The 15,858-nt window shown below is 42.5% G+C and overlaps 1 protein-coding gene across 2 annotated transcripts in view; it reads right to left on the bottom strand.

Moving 5' to 3' along the window:
- Positions 1 to 15,858, bottom strand: part of PLCB1 (phospholipase C beta 1) — a 673,983-nt gene that overhangs the window by 141,652 nt on the left and 516,473 nt on the right. For both annotated transcript variants that reach the window (XM_032859164.1, XM_032859165.1), the window contains exons 13-16: positions 10,298 to 10,382; positions 8,640 to 8,817; positions 4,241 to 4,308; positions 2,298 to 2,394 (exon numbers count right to left, since the gene is read on the bottom strand). In XM_032859164.1, the coding sequence (XP_032715055.1) occupies positions 2,298 to 2,394; positions 4,241 to 4,308; positions 8,640 to 8,817; positions 10,298 to 10,382 (428 nt within the window). The remainder of the gene's footprint in view (positions 1 to 2,297; positions 2,395 to 4,240; positions 4,309 to 8,639; positions 8,818 to 10,297; positions 10,383 to 15,858) is intronic.

The following is a 15,858-nucleotide window of genomic DNA, read 5'->3' as shown; positions in this document are numbered from 1 at the left end:
CTTGGAAATTTTCCAGTCTGATGGCCTTGTTTTCAGATTAGATAAGAGAGGCGGGAGAGAGGAATGTGTTAGAGGTCTCAGTAGAATACAGGAGCAACGTTTTGAAAGTGGAATCCAAACTTTCCGTTAGAATGGAAGAAACAAGACAAAGTCATCTTAGCCTGTAAAACTAAGAAGAGTCCAACAGCTTCTCTGTTCTTTTCCCAGCCAAAAACCAAAGTGTCCCACATAGTACTGTGGCAAGTGTCATTCAGGGAACTTAGAAAACTCTGAGGGTCTTTTTAAAATTTATTATTATTATTATTTTTTAAAGATTTTATTTATTTATTTGAGGTAGAAAGCATGTGGGCAAGTCGGGGGAGGGGTAGAAGGAGAGAATCTCAAGCAGATTCTGCTGAGCATGGAGCCCGATGCGGGGCTCGATCCCAGGACCCTGAGATCATGACCTGAGCCAAAGGCAGAGGCTTAACTCACTGAGCCACTCAGGTGCCCTGCAGACTTTAACGTTTCTAAATAAAGTTTTATTCAACCCAGCCATGGCCACTCCTTTATGTATTGTCTATGACTGTTTTCTAACAGCAACCGCCAGATTGCCAGCCAGGCACCCTGATAGGTCCCAGCTTTATTTATTTAAAAAGAAAATTTTTTTTTTTTTAAAGATTTCTTTCTTTCTTTCTGAGAGAGAGTGAGCAGGAGAGAGAGCATAAGAAGGGGAGGAACAGAGGGAAAGGGAGAAGCAGACACCCTGCTGGGCAGGGAGCCTGATGCAGGGCTCCATCCTGGGACTCCCAGATCACGACCTCAGCATGATGGGCAGATGCTTAGGCCCTTAAACTACTGAGCCCTCCAGGTGCCCCTAGCTCTCAGTTTTTTTTTTTTTTAAAGATTACCTTTGGGGTATTTTTCCCTCTTTGATGCCCAATTTAAAGCCTCATTTTTCTTCCTAAGTCATTCCTAGATGCTTTTATCCATCGTCTCATCTTCCCCCAGTTTAATCAGCTCTCGGGGAAACCCTTACTTCTCTTATTTGGGGCCATCAGAAACCTATTTTCATATGACTAGTTATTTAAGCAAGACTGCTAATTAAGATTCTGTCCATTTAGTAGGTGTTTTTGTAACATATGTGCAGTGTTCTTTTTACAAAAGTGATAAAATGACAGAAAACTCAAGGAGAAAAGTGCTTGTTGGTCAACCTTCGGCGTGTGCTGCTGTTACCAGATTTCTGAAGGATGTCAATGCATCAGTCCCTTCTCAACTTGGCTACTTGACTAGGAGCTTTCGACTCATGAATCAGGAAAACTCGTAACAGCCAATGGAAGTTAGAGAAATATAAAAATAACTACTTTTTTAGGATGTTTCAAACCAAACAACTTGTCGTAAGATGCATCAGTACTTAAAAAAAAAAAAAATCACCTGGCGATTCACAGACATGTACCACTGGGGCTAATCATATATTATATGTTAATAAAAAAATAAAAAATTTTAAAAAACCAAAGAAAAATTTGAAATATTTATATATAAACTGTACTGGAAGTTAATTCCTCATTGTAGAGATCTAGATACTAAATACCACTAAGTTAAGGCTCTTCGGGAGAAATTATACACTTAAACATAGGTGTGTTAGGTAGAAGCTTAGGTTTTAATGTAAATATAAAACTGTGCTTTATCAGAGGCTACTATATTTAAGCAAAAATTCAGCCTTTACGAGCACACTCATAAAAGCAGCTAAAATGTCCCAAGGATTCTCTTCACCTGATAGCATCTTACATTTCATCAAAAAAAGGACAATTTCATAAAAGGGCTCTTTTCTTTAGGTAGAGGAAAGATGCTATTTCTTTCTTTGTATCCAGTATGAATATGTATTGGATGAAGGAAGAACACAAAATGATGTGACGTTAATGTTCTCAAACAGGCCGGACAAACGGAATGTGCGTGAACTGATGGACTGTGTTCCATTCTAGTCCTTAGGGCTCACCACCTCTCTGGCTGCTCCCCTGCTGGGGAATGGGTAGTTTATTCCAATCCTGCCCCTTATTTAATGGAAGGAGCCCATTATGTTGTTGAGACTCTCAATTAGCTGTACTCTAGTATCTTCCAGATAACCATGATGGTCTACAGCCCTACTCAGAAACATCATGGAATATCTTCCCACGTGGATTTGATGGTCAACCCAGGCAGGTATTCAAGACTTTCCAGAAGAGTTCTATAAAGGGTAACATTCTTTGTTCTAACTACCTTGTATTGAGAAGATACTCACTCTATACTCCATTAGGGGTTCTTCTCCAGGGAAAACTTACTTTTTGAAATTTCAAATGACTCAAACTTGACTGGCTGAATGTAGTTCACCAGGTTAGACATCTCTTCGGTGGCCATGGCCTCGCTCCCAGCAGTCCCCTGGAAGCAGAATTAAAAATAACATTCCCAGAGTCAGCATTACATCACCAAGGGTTATGTTTCCCAGGGCAGTGGTGAAGGGACCCACGAAAGAGAACATCACTCTGCCTCTTCTGAAAATGGTTATTGCCAATAGAAAGTTCATCACAGGAGAAAATTTGCTCATAGGGGCAGGTCCCAGTGTGCTCTGGGACCTGCAGCATCGGCATTCCCGAGAATTTGTTAGAGATGCAACTTCTCAGCCCTCTGCGTCCACTGGCCTCTGGAAACAGAATCTGCAATTTACGAATGTGATTCAGACACAAATTACAATCTGAGAAGCACTGAGCCCTATTTCACCTGTCACAGCATAAATTCCTTAGCTGATGTCTAAGGTTAATACATCAAGAAAACAGGAAGTCACTGTATGAGTTGAAAATTAGTACGAAGTGACTGCCAGTGAACTCCTCCCACCGCCCCCCCAAAAAGGATTTTTTAAAAAAATTGCCCTGTGGAAATAGGTTGGGGTGGGTGAACAGCTATTGCTTTTCTTTACAAATGTTCGTTCAGGTTAGTAGCTCATATTCTGGAACCAGATTGCCTAATTTCAAACCTCAAGCTCACTACTTAGAAGCTGTGCAATCTTGGGCAAATTACTTAACTGCTCTGTGCCTCAGTTTTCTCACCCGTTAAATTAAAATAAAACCAGTTCCAATAGCTTCCAGAGTTGTGGGGATTATTAAATGAGTTAGTTGATGTGAAAGAGCTCAGAACAGAACCTGGCCCATAGTAAAACCTCACATTATTTTAGCTCTTGTTAGCTATTATGGATCACTCTGATAAAGTTTTAAATGAAAGAGAAAAGCCATATTGCAGTATTGGCATGGACAGACCTCTGTAGACAGAGCTAATATTTTCTCCCATTTTCAGAAGACAGCATGCATGCAGACACAATTTCTTTTTAAAACTCCTGTAGCAATATTTAGGTTAAATGTTAATTGGGAAATATTCATTTGCAAATGAACCATCCAATTAGTAAAACAATTTTAAATGATCAAGAATCAGTGATAAAACTTATGTGTGACTAAAATAATTATCGGGCAGAACTACTCTATCAGGCATATTAATAGTTTTCCTCCTGTACATTATCTTGAAATTTAGCGGAGGAACATATTTAATCAAAACTTTAGACTACATGAAAAGGAGTAAGTACCAGAGGAAGAACATCCTGTAAGAATAGTTTATTATTCATTATTTATTCTTGAGACAGATACTTTCCAATATATCTGAAAGCAGATTCAGGGTAAACTTTTTGATCAAGACTCTTGCTATAACAAATTTTAAAATTCCGATTGGCCGATCCCAGATTCCCTTCTAGATTCTGGGCAATGACTATCTCTGAGCTGATGAGGTTCTTTGGAATGTTCAAGCTTACATCAATAAGGATCTCTAGCAGTTCCAAAATTACAATAATGGAATGCATGTCACATTTCTGGACATTTTTCCCCAATCCCGTGTCTTCTCGGGATTTGGGGTCGTTTGACAATCCATTTAATCGAAGCGGGTGGTTGGATGTCCTGAGTTTTGAATTCACCCTCTAGATGCCCCATTCGATGGAAGACAGTCTCAGTAGCATTGTTCATTACAAAGAGTTTTGCTCAATGCCATGCTTACTCCTTTAGTGACCCCGGGATGCATTTTCATTTTCCAACTGGGTAGCCAAACGAAGTTTTACGTTTTACAGTGAACTATGACTCCTTTAACCACTAGATGGCAGAAGGTGACCAGGAACTGTATCCAGATGGAGCCACCTGGGATGGGCCTTAGAAGAACCTCTGTGACCAGAAGTCAGTCCCTGGATACCTACCTCATCCATTGAAGATTTTTTACAGTCATCATCATCGTCGTCGTCGTCACTCTCAGTGTCAGCTTCCCCTGTCAAATTTTAATAACAGATCATGAGGTAACAATTTTGAAGATTTGAAGCATATACTAACAGTTACATTGCCAAAAATGTCCTTGGATATTTACCTCTTATGGTTTTAAAGTTATTCCTTCAGATAGTTAAATTTTATTAATTATATAGAGAATTAGACTGAGATTTTGAATATGGATTTTTTCCCAAGTTTCATTTGCGAATGCCATTTGAAATGCCAGCATTCTGTTGAAAATGCTTAACATTTTTATCAGTTAAAAAAAAATATATGGCATCACCTACAGTTAGCTTTCTATGGTACACACATCCTAGATAGATGTGTACATTGTCTTTCAGGGTCTTAATAATCCGAAAAGGGATAATCCATCCTGTTCCCACTTTTCCCTCTTTTTCTGGACACTGACTCTTCCTTGTGATGCTTAGCCAGTGCTCAGTGACTTTGTGGCCACTTTTCTGAGGCCATACAGGACCTCACAGTGAAGGTCAAGGACATGAGCTAGGACAAAAAGAGTGGGGCTGTGGCAGCATGCCTAACTACACAAACCCTGTATTGTCTCGATCTATGATTTGCTTATTCGAGTATCCTGTAGGCAATGCACCTATCTTAGAAAATGGCGATGTCTGTTTTAAAAAGCAGGATAAAATACATGAACCCTTAACATAATGATGCATGGAAATCTACTTCAATCACAACATACTTCAGCTCGTCTTTAGCCGATGATACACAGTCATTTCCATGGATTCTTTTTCCTCTCCGAAGATTTGGTGGATGATTCTGCTTTTGAATATTCATACTAGCATGAGGTATTAAATTCTTCCACGCTCTGGGACTCAGTCAGACCCAATAATATCAGTTATGTAAAAAGAGTTTCAAGTAAAATACTACAGAAGGCATTATTTGATTTGATTACTACCTTCTGGCATTCACACGGGGCAGTAACAGAAGGATTCCAGTAGGTGGCAATATTGGCTCAACAATGAGGCAACTTGCACTTGAAAGGACCTCCCCATCAAACCTTCCGGAAGTTCACCGCCTGGTTTAATCTATATAAATAACACAGGGTCCACAACATGTCTTCAAAGACGCTTATAAATGTTTTCATTTGGCTGACAAAGTCCAGTCAATTACTGAATGACAGCAGTGAGCAAAGTATTCATGAACTAGCTTCAGAAGGAAAGATTTCTGGGACCAACCAATCATTATTTATGGCTTGTTTATTAAAAGAAAGCACTTGCAGCCACTTTATGATGCCGATATTGTGTTAAGTTAATAAGATGAATCCATTATATTTTGGATAGAAAACACATGTATATAGAGACATGTTCTTTTAGGAAATTGGCCCTCAATTTTTTTTTTTATATTTTATTTATTTATTTGACAGACAGAGATCACAAGTAGGCAGAGAAGCAGGCAGAGGAGGAAGCAGGTTTCCTGCTGAGCAGAGAGCCCAGTGCGGAACTCGATCCCAGGACCCTGGGATCATGACCTGAGCCCAAGGCAGAGGTTTAACCCACTGAGCCACCCAGTCGCACCCCTCAAGTTTTTTTTAATAATCAAATGTGTTGCTGCAAGATCTTTTAACCAGTTTTTACTTTTTAGTTAGAGAGGGTATTCTTTCTATAGAGTAATTTAAAACTGTTTGGCAAAACCATTTACACAATGCTTCACGGGACTAACAATACACTGGGCATTTCAAATATTCTATCAGGTCATTCTTTGGTTTATGGGGGAAAGAAAGAAAGTTGTCTTCCCTTACTCTATGAGGAGAGCCCTGGTCTTTGGAGGGACCCTGGAGCCACCTTAAGACCCTAAAACCTTGCACCATAAAAAAATCTACTCTATCCTAGTTCTTTAAGACAACTGTACTGGCAAAGGGCTGATCTTGGGAGAGGCACCTGACCGACAGGGGCCATGATAAACAGACTAGTTCTGAAATAAGAACCATTGCATGTTTTTAAAGTTACTTGAGTTCCCATTACTATCTACAAACCAAATGGTAAATTAACAGCACTCATTATTCAAGAGCCTACCTACATATTCCAATGTCCAAAATTTTCCGTTGAAAGAAAGATTGCACAACAGACCATGGGGCTAGCTTAGGAAATCTACTGAACCATGAACAGATTGCTGATCTTTCTCTGTATTAAGCAATAATGTTCACTGCCTGTAAAAATCTTTATTTGTGTTTTACATCCAGTTAATAAAGGGACGGAACTGGCAGTGGGAACACACACAGGAAAACAAGTTTCTCCATGCAAAGGAAGATCTGCTTTCTTCCCTAGATTCAAGAGGTTCAAGAACTGTGCTAGGAAATATGTAGCCTCTTAACAACAATGGCCCCAAATCTTCAAAAAGAACATTCATATTGGGAACAAAATTGTTTTTGAGAAGAGAATCAGAAATGGGTAATAACGTTTGATATACACATTCAAGGGGCACCTGGGTGGCTCAGTGGGTTAAGCTTCTGCTTTCAGCTTAGGCATGATCTTGGGGTCCTGGGATCAAGCCCCACATCTGGCTCTCTGCTCAGCAGGGAGCCTGCTTCCCCCTCTCTCTACCTGCCTTTCTGCCTACTTGTGATCTCTCTCTATCAAATAAATAAATAAAAATCTTTAAGGAAGAAAAAAGAAATACACATTCAAAAACTATCCTTCCAGAAAACCTTTCAATGAATTGTATAATATCTGTTGATACGGATTTTTATCTAACCTGTAAAAGATATTGGCCATTGAGATGGAAAAATTAAAAAAAAAAAAAAGATAAATCAGTGTCTTGGTCAACCTACCCCCTCTGCTGCTGTTGCCCTAGAGTTTATTTTTTATTTTTATTTTTATTTTTTAAGGATTTTATCTATTTATTTGACAGAGATCACAGGTAGGCAGAGAGGCAGGCAGAGAGAGAGGAGGAAGCAGGCTCCCCGCCGAGCAGAGAGCCCGATGCGGGGCTTGATCCCAGGACCCTGGGATCATGACCTGAGCTGAAGGCAGAGGCCTAACCCACTGAGCCACCCAGGTGCCCCTAGAGTTTATATTTTAATTTAAAAAATTATTCCCAAATTTTTAAATTGATGTATGATAGTTATACAGAGAAGTATACATACTTGTACATGCATAGAGTGTGAATTCGCGAGGACTACACAAACCTTAGTAACTGTTAACAAGAGCAAGAAACAAAATAAAACCAGTGTCTCTACCACTTCTTCAAGGGTCACCATTTCCTGACTTCTAACTGCTATAGGATCCTTCTGCCTGTTTTTGTACTTTATATGAATGGAAATATGATGAATACTTTTTTGTATCTGATTTCTTTCACTCCACATTATGCTTCTGAGATGCAGCCCTATTCTTGTGTGCAAAGGTAGATTGTTAATGCCGCACTTTATTTCACAGTGTAAATACCCTACAACTTCTTTATCTGTCGATGACATTTGGTTAGTTTCCAGTTTGGGCATGTTGTGAGTAGCGCTGTGTTAAGCAATTCCTTGCATCTCTCTTGATGACTGTCTATACACATTTCTGTCCGGTATATGCCTAGGAAAGGACTCCCTGGGGCAGAGGGTATGCATAGGTTCTGGTTGTGTAAATACTGCCAGTTTAGCAAAGTGATCATTCCAATGACAGTTTAGCTTTTCATTGAAAAACTTCCTAGATTCAAGCTTCAAGCTTCCTCCCCTTCCTCACCCTCTAATTGGGAGAGCTTCCTAATGCCCTTTTCAGACTGCCGAGATTCTGATTAAAGCTAAAAGAGAAATCAGACTCAATGACAAGCAATTCAAAGGAAATGGGATGACCACTTGGAATTCTTTCTTCATCAGCCACAAAAAAAAAAAATCTATTTCAACTTCAATCTAAAAGGAAAATCAATGATATTAAGCATTGCCTAGGAGCTTTGACAGATAATTCTAGTACCTTTACCTTTTTACATTTTAAAAGAGATCTAGAAAATATGGATAAGTGGAATTACCCAGAATTCTTCAGCATAGCATCAATGAGAATACATCTGGTGAACATCTTTGTGCCCAGAGCCGAGTGAATGTTAAAGAATCATGGCCCTTGAGAAGCTTAAAATCATGTGGTCACTTGGAAGATTATTTGGCCAGTGTGCTCGACGGAATCATGGCTCCCCCAAATGACCACGTCCTGGGACTCTGTCCTGTGTCCCATAACTATATGGTGAGAGGTACTTTGCAGATAGCTCAAAGCAGAAATAGAAATCCAACAGTTTTAAAGAGTGTCCAAATAGGAATGTTCGAAGTCCTTCGAAGTTAAGTTAGGGCAGCCATTCTGAAACCCATGCATAATAGGGAACAAGAACCCGCCAATCCCTCACCGGCTCCGGGAGACGAGGGCTCGAACATGCTGGAGGAGTCACTGTACGTGTTGGAGGCTTGTTCGGAGAGCTTCTTTTTGCCACTTCCTTCCGACGACTTGTGTGATTTCTTCTTATTTTTCACCAAAATTTTGTACATTAAATCCATAGGGCTTGGAAGAGGAACTCCAGATTCCAGCTAATGGAAAAGAAAAGCACCTTCTGTAAAAATATTGCCCTTTTAGGGTCACCCTGGCTGGCTCAGTTGGCAGAATGTGCAACTCTTGATCTCAGGGTGGTGAGTCTGAGGGCTGTGTTGGGTGTAGAGAGGACTTAAAAATAAAATCTTAAAAAAAAAAAAAATTGCCCCTTTCTTTCAGCCTCCTTCCCCAAAGCCCCGGGATGGTGTTGGACAACAAGAGCTTCTAGATTATTCATTACTGCCTTCAGTCCAGGCCAGTAAACTGTGCTGTGTCTAGCTGCTTTGTGGTTATTTTTTCACATGAAAGGTGTGTTTTAATGACCGAACTCTTATTTTTTTCCACAACGAAATCCCCATGAATAAGAGCATCGAAACGTATTGGGAGATTTGCTAATCCAAAGGTTCATGAGTTGGCTGTGGACCATAAATCCAGTCATTTTGATTTGGGATAGGTAGGAAGGCCCTGTCTTGTATTCTCAAAGGAGGGAAGCCAGTTAGTGCGGCGTCTGCCAGGAAGGACTGGTAAAGACAGGAGCTTCCAAGCAAGCATGTAGAATCAACCCTTCAGATGCATTTAAAAAGAGCAACCCCGCCCCCACCCCAACTCCTGCCATGGAACTCGGGAGCTAAGCAGCACATGTCCTTGTCATCAGCGGAAGTGGACTGGTGGCTTCACATTTCCTTGCAGCCCCGAGATTCAAGCTACCCTTATTTGCGAGGCTTGTTTCTTATGTTTCAACTTGCACGGCTAATGAGAAAATCAATTTCCCATGAGAAGGTTGTTAGATATTGTATCAGAGAGCATGTGTGCAAGTCGCCAGATGGGTTATTTTTAGAAAGTTCAGTGAACTCTCCTATGCTGGTCATTTATGCTTTGCTTGCAAGGAGCCTGAGAATTGGTATGAAACCATGTGATAATGTGTGGAGACTAGGAAAAAGGTTCAGGAGGGGAGAGACTGTGAGATATTCCTACTGTGTTCCTTCCCAAAGCAGGGATGCTGTCAGGCCAAGAGGAGGCCTGAGTTCCAGAACAGGCATATGCAAGGATGTGAGGAGGGGACGCAAGGCCAAGTGGGGGTGTCATGGTGCCACCTGCCACATCCCGCTTTGCTGAAACATCTCTCTCAAAGGATGTGATGAGGTTCCTGGTTTGTGATCAGAGCCCCATGTGCCCGGAATATTTCCACAACTGATTGTGACTGTTGGAATTCTGTGGTCCTGCCAGTCATGTCTGTCAGAGGGAGAAGGGGAAGATGGGGAGTACAGGAAGAGGACACAGCCATGTCTCCAACCCTCCGCAGGCACACTGCCAGTTTCCTCCTGGTCAGACTTCATTATCAACGGAATCAATCTCACTGAGCAACACAAACATGGAAAGGATGTAAGGAAGTCGTCCCCCCTACTCCACCTCTGCCCCACCGGCACCCAAAACTCCAGTCATGAATATGGATATTTCTTCAGGGGTAAACTTGCTTACTGGGTATTTTTCCAGTGGTTCCATGAGAAGAGCATCTCCAAAGATCAGTCGGCAATACTCCGCCATCTTGGCTTGCTGCTTTGGGCTAAGGGGAATGACAGAGAAAGAAAGCAAATGAGGAGGATTATTTCAAGAGTTTGGTCAGGATTACTACATACTATTAATTATAGAAAGAGGTGATTCCCCCATCTTACCCTTCAGGATTCGTATTTATCATTCTAAACCCCTGGTTTATTATTCTGACTTCTGCGAATTTGATTACCACATAGCAGGTAGACACTAAGGCTATTCCCAAGGCTGGCCTCCACAGACACAGATGGGGAGCATAGCAGGTCATTTGCCAGTCACTGGGTTCTGGAATGTCTCAGGATTATGGACTCAATCCCTGTTCAATTTCCTGTCTCTAAGTCAGTTGTAAGACTCTGGGGGCAGAACTTATCCAGGACTCCTGGTGAACAATCCAGTTGAGATTTGTCTAACCTGCAGAGAGCTAGGCTGCGGAAGAGTGTTTTTAAGGAAGTGAGAGAGGAGAGGAGAGGGAGGAAGGGAGAGGGAGAGAGACAGACACACACACACACAGACATAGAATCTCAAAACACAGAAGGGCGGTCAGGCAGAAGTGTGTCTACTTGGGAGGGGATCCTGGAGGAAAGATAAAAGCAGCAGGCGCGTTGGGGAAAGGTGTCCACACCTCTTGTGTGCACAATAGGGCAGGAGAGCTGGTGACAGCCTGCCTAGGGTCAGAAGGAATCTGCTCTGACAGACAAAGCCTGGAACTGCCGGTTTTTCTGAGATGAGCTCCAGGCTCTCAACTTCTTTGGATCTATAAAATGAGGATAATAACTGTTCTTGGAAAAGGACAGAAGGTGCCGAGATAAAGTGGAGTAATGGATGCAAATGCCTTTGACCCGTTCAAAGAGTGGGGCAGATGTAAGATGATCCAGGGTTAGGACCGGCTTGCCTGGACGACGTGTGCGCTTCCTAACACAGAAACCCAGTCGATGCGAGGGAACATTGGCATCTTTCAATATTCCTGCTTCCTTTGACCTTTTAAAAAGCAATAACATTTTTTTTTCTTATTCATGTGGAATGTTAAATATAATTTTAAATGTATCCAATTTCATTGGGTTTTATGAACTGTGAGTGTGATCTACAGGCTGTCAAACTTGATTTCCAATAGTTGTCTCTGCCTGCTATAATGTGAATACATTTTTAGCAGAACTGGGATTGTAGTAAGAATAAGTGAGTGATAAAAAAGCCTTCTTTACTACAATTCAAATTGATTATAAAACGTGATTCTTATTTTCTTTCTCTCTTCTGTAACTATTAAGCCTGGATCATGGATTGGTCCCCCCGCCGCCGCCCCTGGGAAGGGGGTGCTCTGGGGATTCAAATCGTATTGCAATGATCCACAGGGAAACCCATTTTTTATATCCTTTTTTAAAGGCATATATTTTTGGGGATCCAATGCTTTCTCTGGGGTTCAGGTGGAAACCCGAAGTCACTGCTTTGTTGGAACTTCAGGGAGAGGCAAAGAAGAGATTCGAGCCCTTGCAAAACCCTGCAGAATGACCTCCCACCTTCTCCTTGTCCTTCCTTGACCCACAGGAGATTTTACTGCGTGGCTGATGCAGCCCTCAGATTCCTCCTCACCAGGATCAGGGAGAGGAGAGAACCTGCCACCCAGAGAACTGATCCTGAAAAGCCTGGGGGTGGTTGTTTAAGGACAACTCAGTTGAAGTTGGAGAGCAAACAGAGAGGTAGGTGATCTATCAGAACTGCCCTGGGCATCCTCTGTTCAGACACTGTTGCTCAAAAAACAGCCAGCTCGGGGGCTCAGATAAGGCAAACGGCTCTGCAGCTGTGGCTGAGACAAGGCCCCCTGTGTCTGGCCAACACGGTCCAGGCTGCATTGGAGAAATTGTCCAAACCCTTCATTTTACTTTCACAGAAAGATGCCACTCAGTGTCACAGAGCTTTGCTACTCCAAGTGGGGTCTGTGGACCAGTAGCATCAACAGCGCCCAGGGCTGGCCAGAAATGCAGATTCAAGGCTTCCAATGCAGATTCTGAGTCAAACTCTCCAGAGAAGCAGGGCGCAGGGGTCTTCACAAACCCTCTACATGATTCTGACGCATGCTCAAGTTTGAGAACCGTTGTGATAGATTAAAATAAGTCAGCAGGTGCTGAAGGAGATGACATTTTCCTTGAGTGTTGGAACTTGGGAGCCCCAGGGGCTCCCAAGTTCCTTTGATCAGACACCTGGAGTAGAGAGTTTCACCCCAATTCCCTGCTTTCAGGATTTTGAGCCGAGCCATGTTCACACCAGTGGAGGGATTCTGAGGTGATGCTCCAGGTGCCCCTAAGCAGGTGACCGGTAGAGGCCCCTATCCGTCATCAGGTTGTCCCCAAACCAGGGCCAAAGAAAGATTTTGCTGGAGCAAAAATCTTGCCTGATTCTACTAAAGAATCACCTGGGCTGTTAGGGCTGCGGGCAGTAGGGCTGAGGGCGAGGCCTTGATTCACTGAATTGGGAGAGGAACCCTGGAACCTGCATTTGGAACAATGCAGGCAGGCTGCTAAGCTGGCAGGCTGCTCTGATGACGGTATAGCTAGTGGGCCACAGGGTTTAACGCAAGCTCTGACACTTCAACCGAATTACCTGGGGTCTTAAGAAAATGATAATTCCTAGGCAGCATCAGCCTGGGGCCTCAGATTCTGCATTTCTTCTTTTCTTTTCTCTTTCTCTCTCTTTTTTTTTTTTTAGTAAACTCTACCCAAAATATGGGGCTCGAACTCATGACCCTGGGGTCAAGCGTCGCAGGCTCTATCGACCGAGCCAGCCAGCTGACTCGACTCAGTGTTTCTACCAAGCTTGTCAATGAGGCAGGTGCTGCTGGCCCACGGATCGATCGAAGAAAAGGGACTTGATCGGACGTTTTCAAATTTGCCTCAAAATCAACTGAGGCGAAGAGAACACGGGAGTTTTCAAGAAAAGTAAAATGGGCTACTTGGTAATCAGGCTGTTCCACACACACACACACACACACACACACACACACACACACACCAGGCAGGGAACCGAATCAGAGCAGAGAGCACAGTGAACAGAGTCGGAGGAAAACAAGGCAACTCTGTGGGTCAGACCTGCAGAAATGAAAGACATCCACACCGCAGTTAGCAAGAAAAACAAAAACAAAAACATCCTGAGGCGCTCAGGGCACCCACATCAGCTACGGCAGAGACCAAATGACAGGAAATACTCACAAATACGTTTGGAGCTTCAGGCCACAGTGGGCACATCTGGACATAGTCACATACCCTTCAAGTAGAGGCTCCAGGCCCAGAGGCCAATTTTCCGACCAAGGACTGTGCCTCACAAAACGTGATGGTGTAAATCCTCCCCATTGCACTAAACCAACCTCCTTCTTCATAGCGGAGGAAGCTATAACCCCTGGAAATTAAGGACCTTGTCCCAAATCTCACATTACCTGTGGCTGAACCAGAGCTGGGGGTTACTTTCTTGACTTTGTGTAGAATGCTTTTAATGAAAATGCTAGCTCACAAATTAGGTGAAGCATCAGAGTTAGCTAGGGCTTTTTTTTTTTTTTTTTTAAAGATTTCAAAGTCTCATTTCTATACATTCAAAATGGGGTATGGGAGTGAGGTTCAGGGATCTGCATTTTATGGGATTCTGGTGGAGCACGGGGTTGGGGGGGGGGGGGGCGAAGAATGAGCTGCCAGCAGCTAATGGCAGATCTCCCTTTGTTGTTCCTATAGAGATGGGGAATTTCAAGTACTTGGAGGGGAAAACCAGAAAAATCCAGTGGACTTCTTCCTTTCTTCCAACGTGAGTTTGTTTTGGAGGTGCGGTTCAAAGGAGCCTGAGCCACACTTCTGAATCTGACATTTTGTAGACAGAGGACACGGGGGGTAAAATGGTCCACTAGAGATGGCAGATAGGTGTTGGATTATTTCGGGGTGGGGGTGTTCTCCTGGACACTGTGTTGCGAAGGATTCTGAGGTATATTTCTGGGTTTAGTGGGAAAGAGGGCTGCGAGTGAAGAATGATGTCTGCACCAGGTTCTGTAGTGAGGTGAGCTGGCCCACGAGTCAAACACGGGGTTTTACCAGCAAAAGCAAAAAGCTTATGAATTTTCTTCGGGTGTGTGATAATCCCCCCAGGAGAGGATTGAAGCTGAGCGATTTTGACATGCGAGGCTCAAGGATCATGGAAACATGAAACAAACAGCTTTCCTCCACAACAGACCTCACTATCTTACAATTTTACTGCCATCGACTTAATCTCCATGGTTTGGGGTAAATATCTGGGCATCCTGGAAAAGTTGTTTTCCGGTTTTCTCTTATGACTTATGAATTATTAAGAAACCTTTAAGAGCGAAATATCTCATTTTTAAACCAGGAAGGACAGTATCACAGTACTGTCATTTTGCTCTTGTGTACCAGGCAAGGTTTGGTTTTCACGCCCTGTTTTGGCCCTCTGTGTGTTTGGTGTTGAAAACCGCAAAAAATGTTCTGTGGTTAAGGATCACAAGCCACATAAAAGTGAACATTTACAGTTGCTTTGCGGAGGCTCTGGTTGTCTTAATTTGATTATTCTGAAGGCTCTGCTTAGGTGTGGGGAAAGTGTTGGTGAAACCTGTGATTTCTAAGCCAGACCAGCCAGATTTTGAATCCCAGGTCTGTCATCTTTTAGCTGCCTGGCTTTGGGTAAATTACTCAGTCTCTTTGGGGCACAGTTTCATCATCTGTGAGACAGGGATTATCACAATAATATTTATTCTTCGGAGCCCCCGGGTTTCTGGTTACATGACCTTACACCTATAAGGCTGCTTACACCTGTAAGGTTACATGGCCTTACACCGATAAGGCTGCTTGGCTCATGATATAAACTCAATACATATTAGCTGTTACTATGTTTGTGGTGGTGGTTGTTGATACCTCTCTGATTCCCTTATAGGAAAGCTCAACGAGCAGGTGGGAAACAACAGTGGAAATATAGCTTTCCGTTTTGTCTAATTTATATAGAGACATTTCTTGAAGACCATAAATGTGCTAGATTTAGAGATATTTCTCGAACAAGGACATAATACATCAACAAGTCTGGGAACTACAATGCCTGAAAGAAAGGTGTTAAAGGACTGTTAGAGCCCAATCACAGATGGATAGGCAGAGATGGGAAAACACTCATGTGCAAGCCAGGGTGGTCGCAGCAAATGAGGTATTAAATACAGGAACTCAAGAGACACTCCCTTTAGTTCAAAGAGAGATAGCAATGAAACAGAATCAATTCTTCTCTCTGGAACTGCCCCTCAGAAGTGTTAGAAAAACTATCTGCCAAATGATTAAATCATTCCTTGGCTGACTGTTTCCCAGTGCAACAGAACCACAAGCTTGTAAATGTAATATGGATTTCCTGAGGGCAAACTGGAAATACAGATAATTATAAAACTGGTTCCTTGCAAACAAAGCCCTTCTCCATGATCACAAAAATGATCACATTTAAACACTTGGAAATTCCTCAGGCTGAAATTTGCTCAT

This window comes from Lontra canadensis, unplaced genomic scaffold (assembly GCF_010015895.1).
Source record: "Lontra canadensis isolate GAN:19392208 unplaced genomic scaffold, GSC_riverotter_1.0 scaffold16, whole genome shotgun sequence".
Classification (NCBI taxonomy): domain Eukaryota; kingdom Metazoa; phylum Chordata; class Mammalia; order Carnivora; family Mustelidae; genus Lontra; species Lontra canadensis.
Note: the sequence above shows the minus strand (reverse complement) of the source record. Positions and strands in the feature narration are given on the sequence as shown.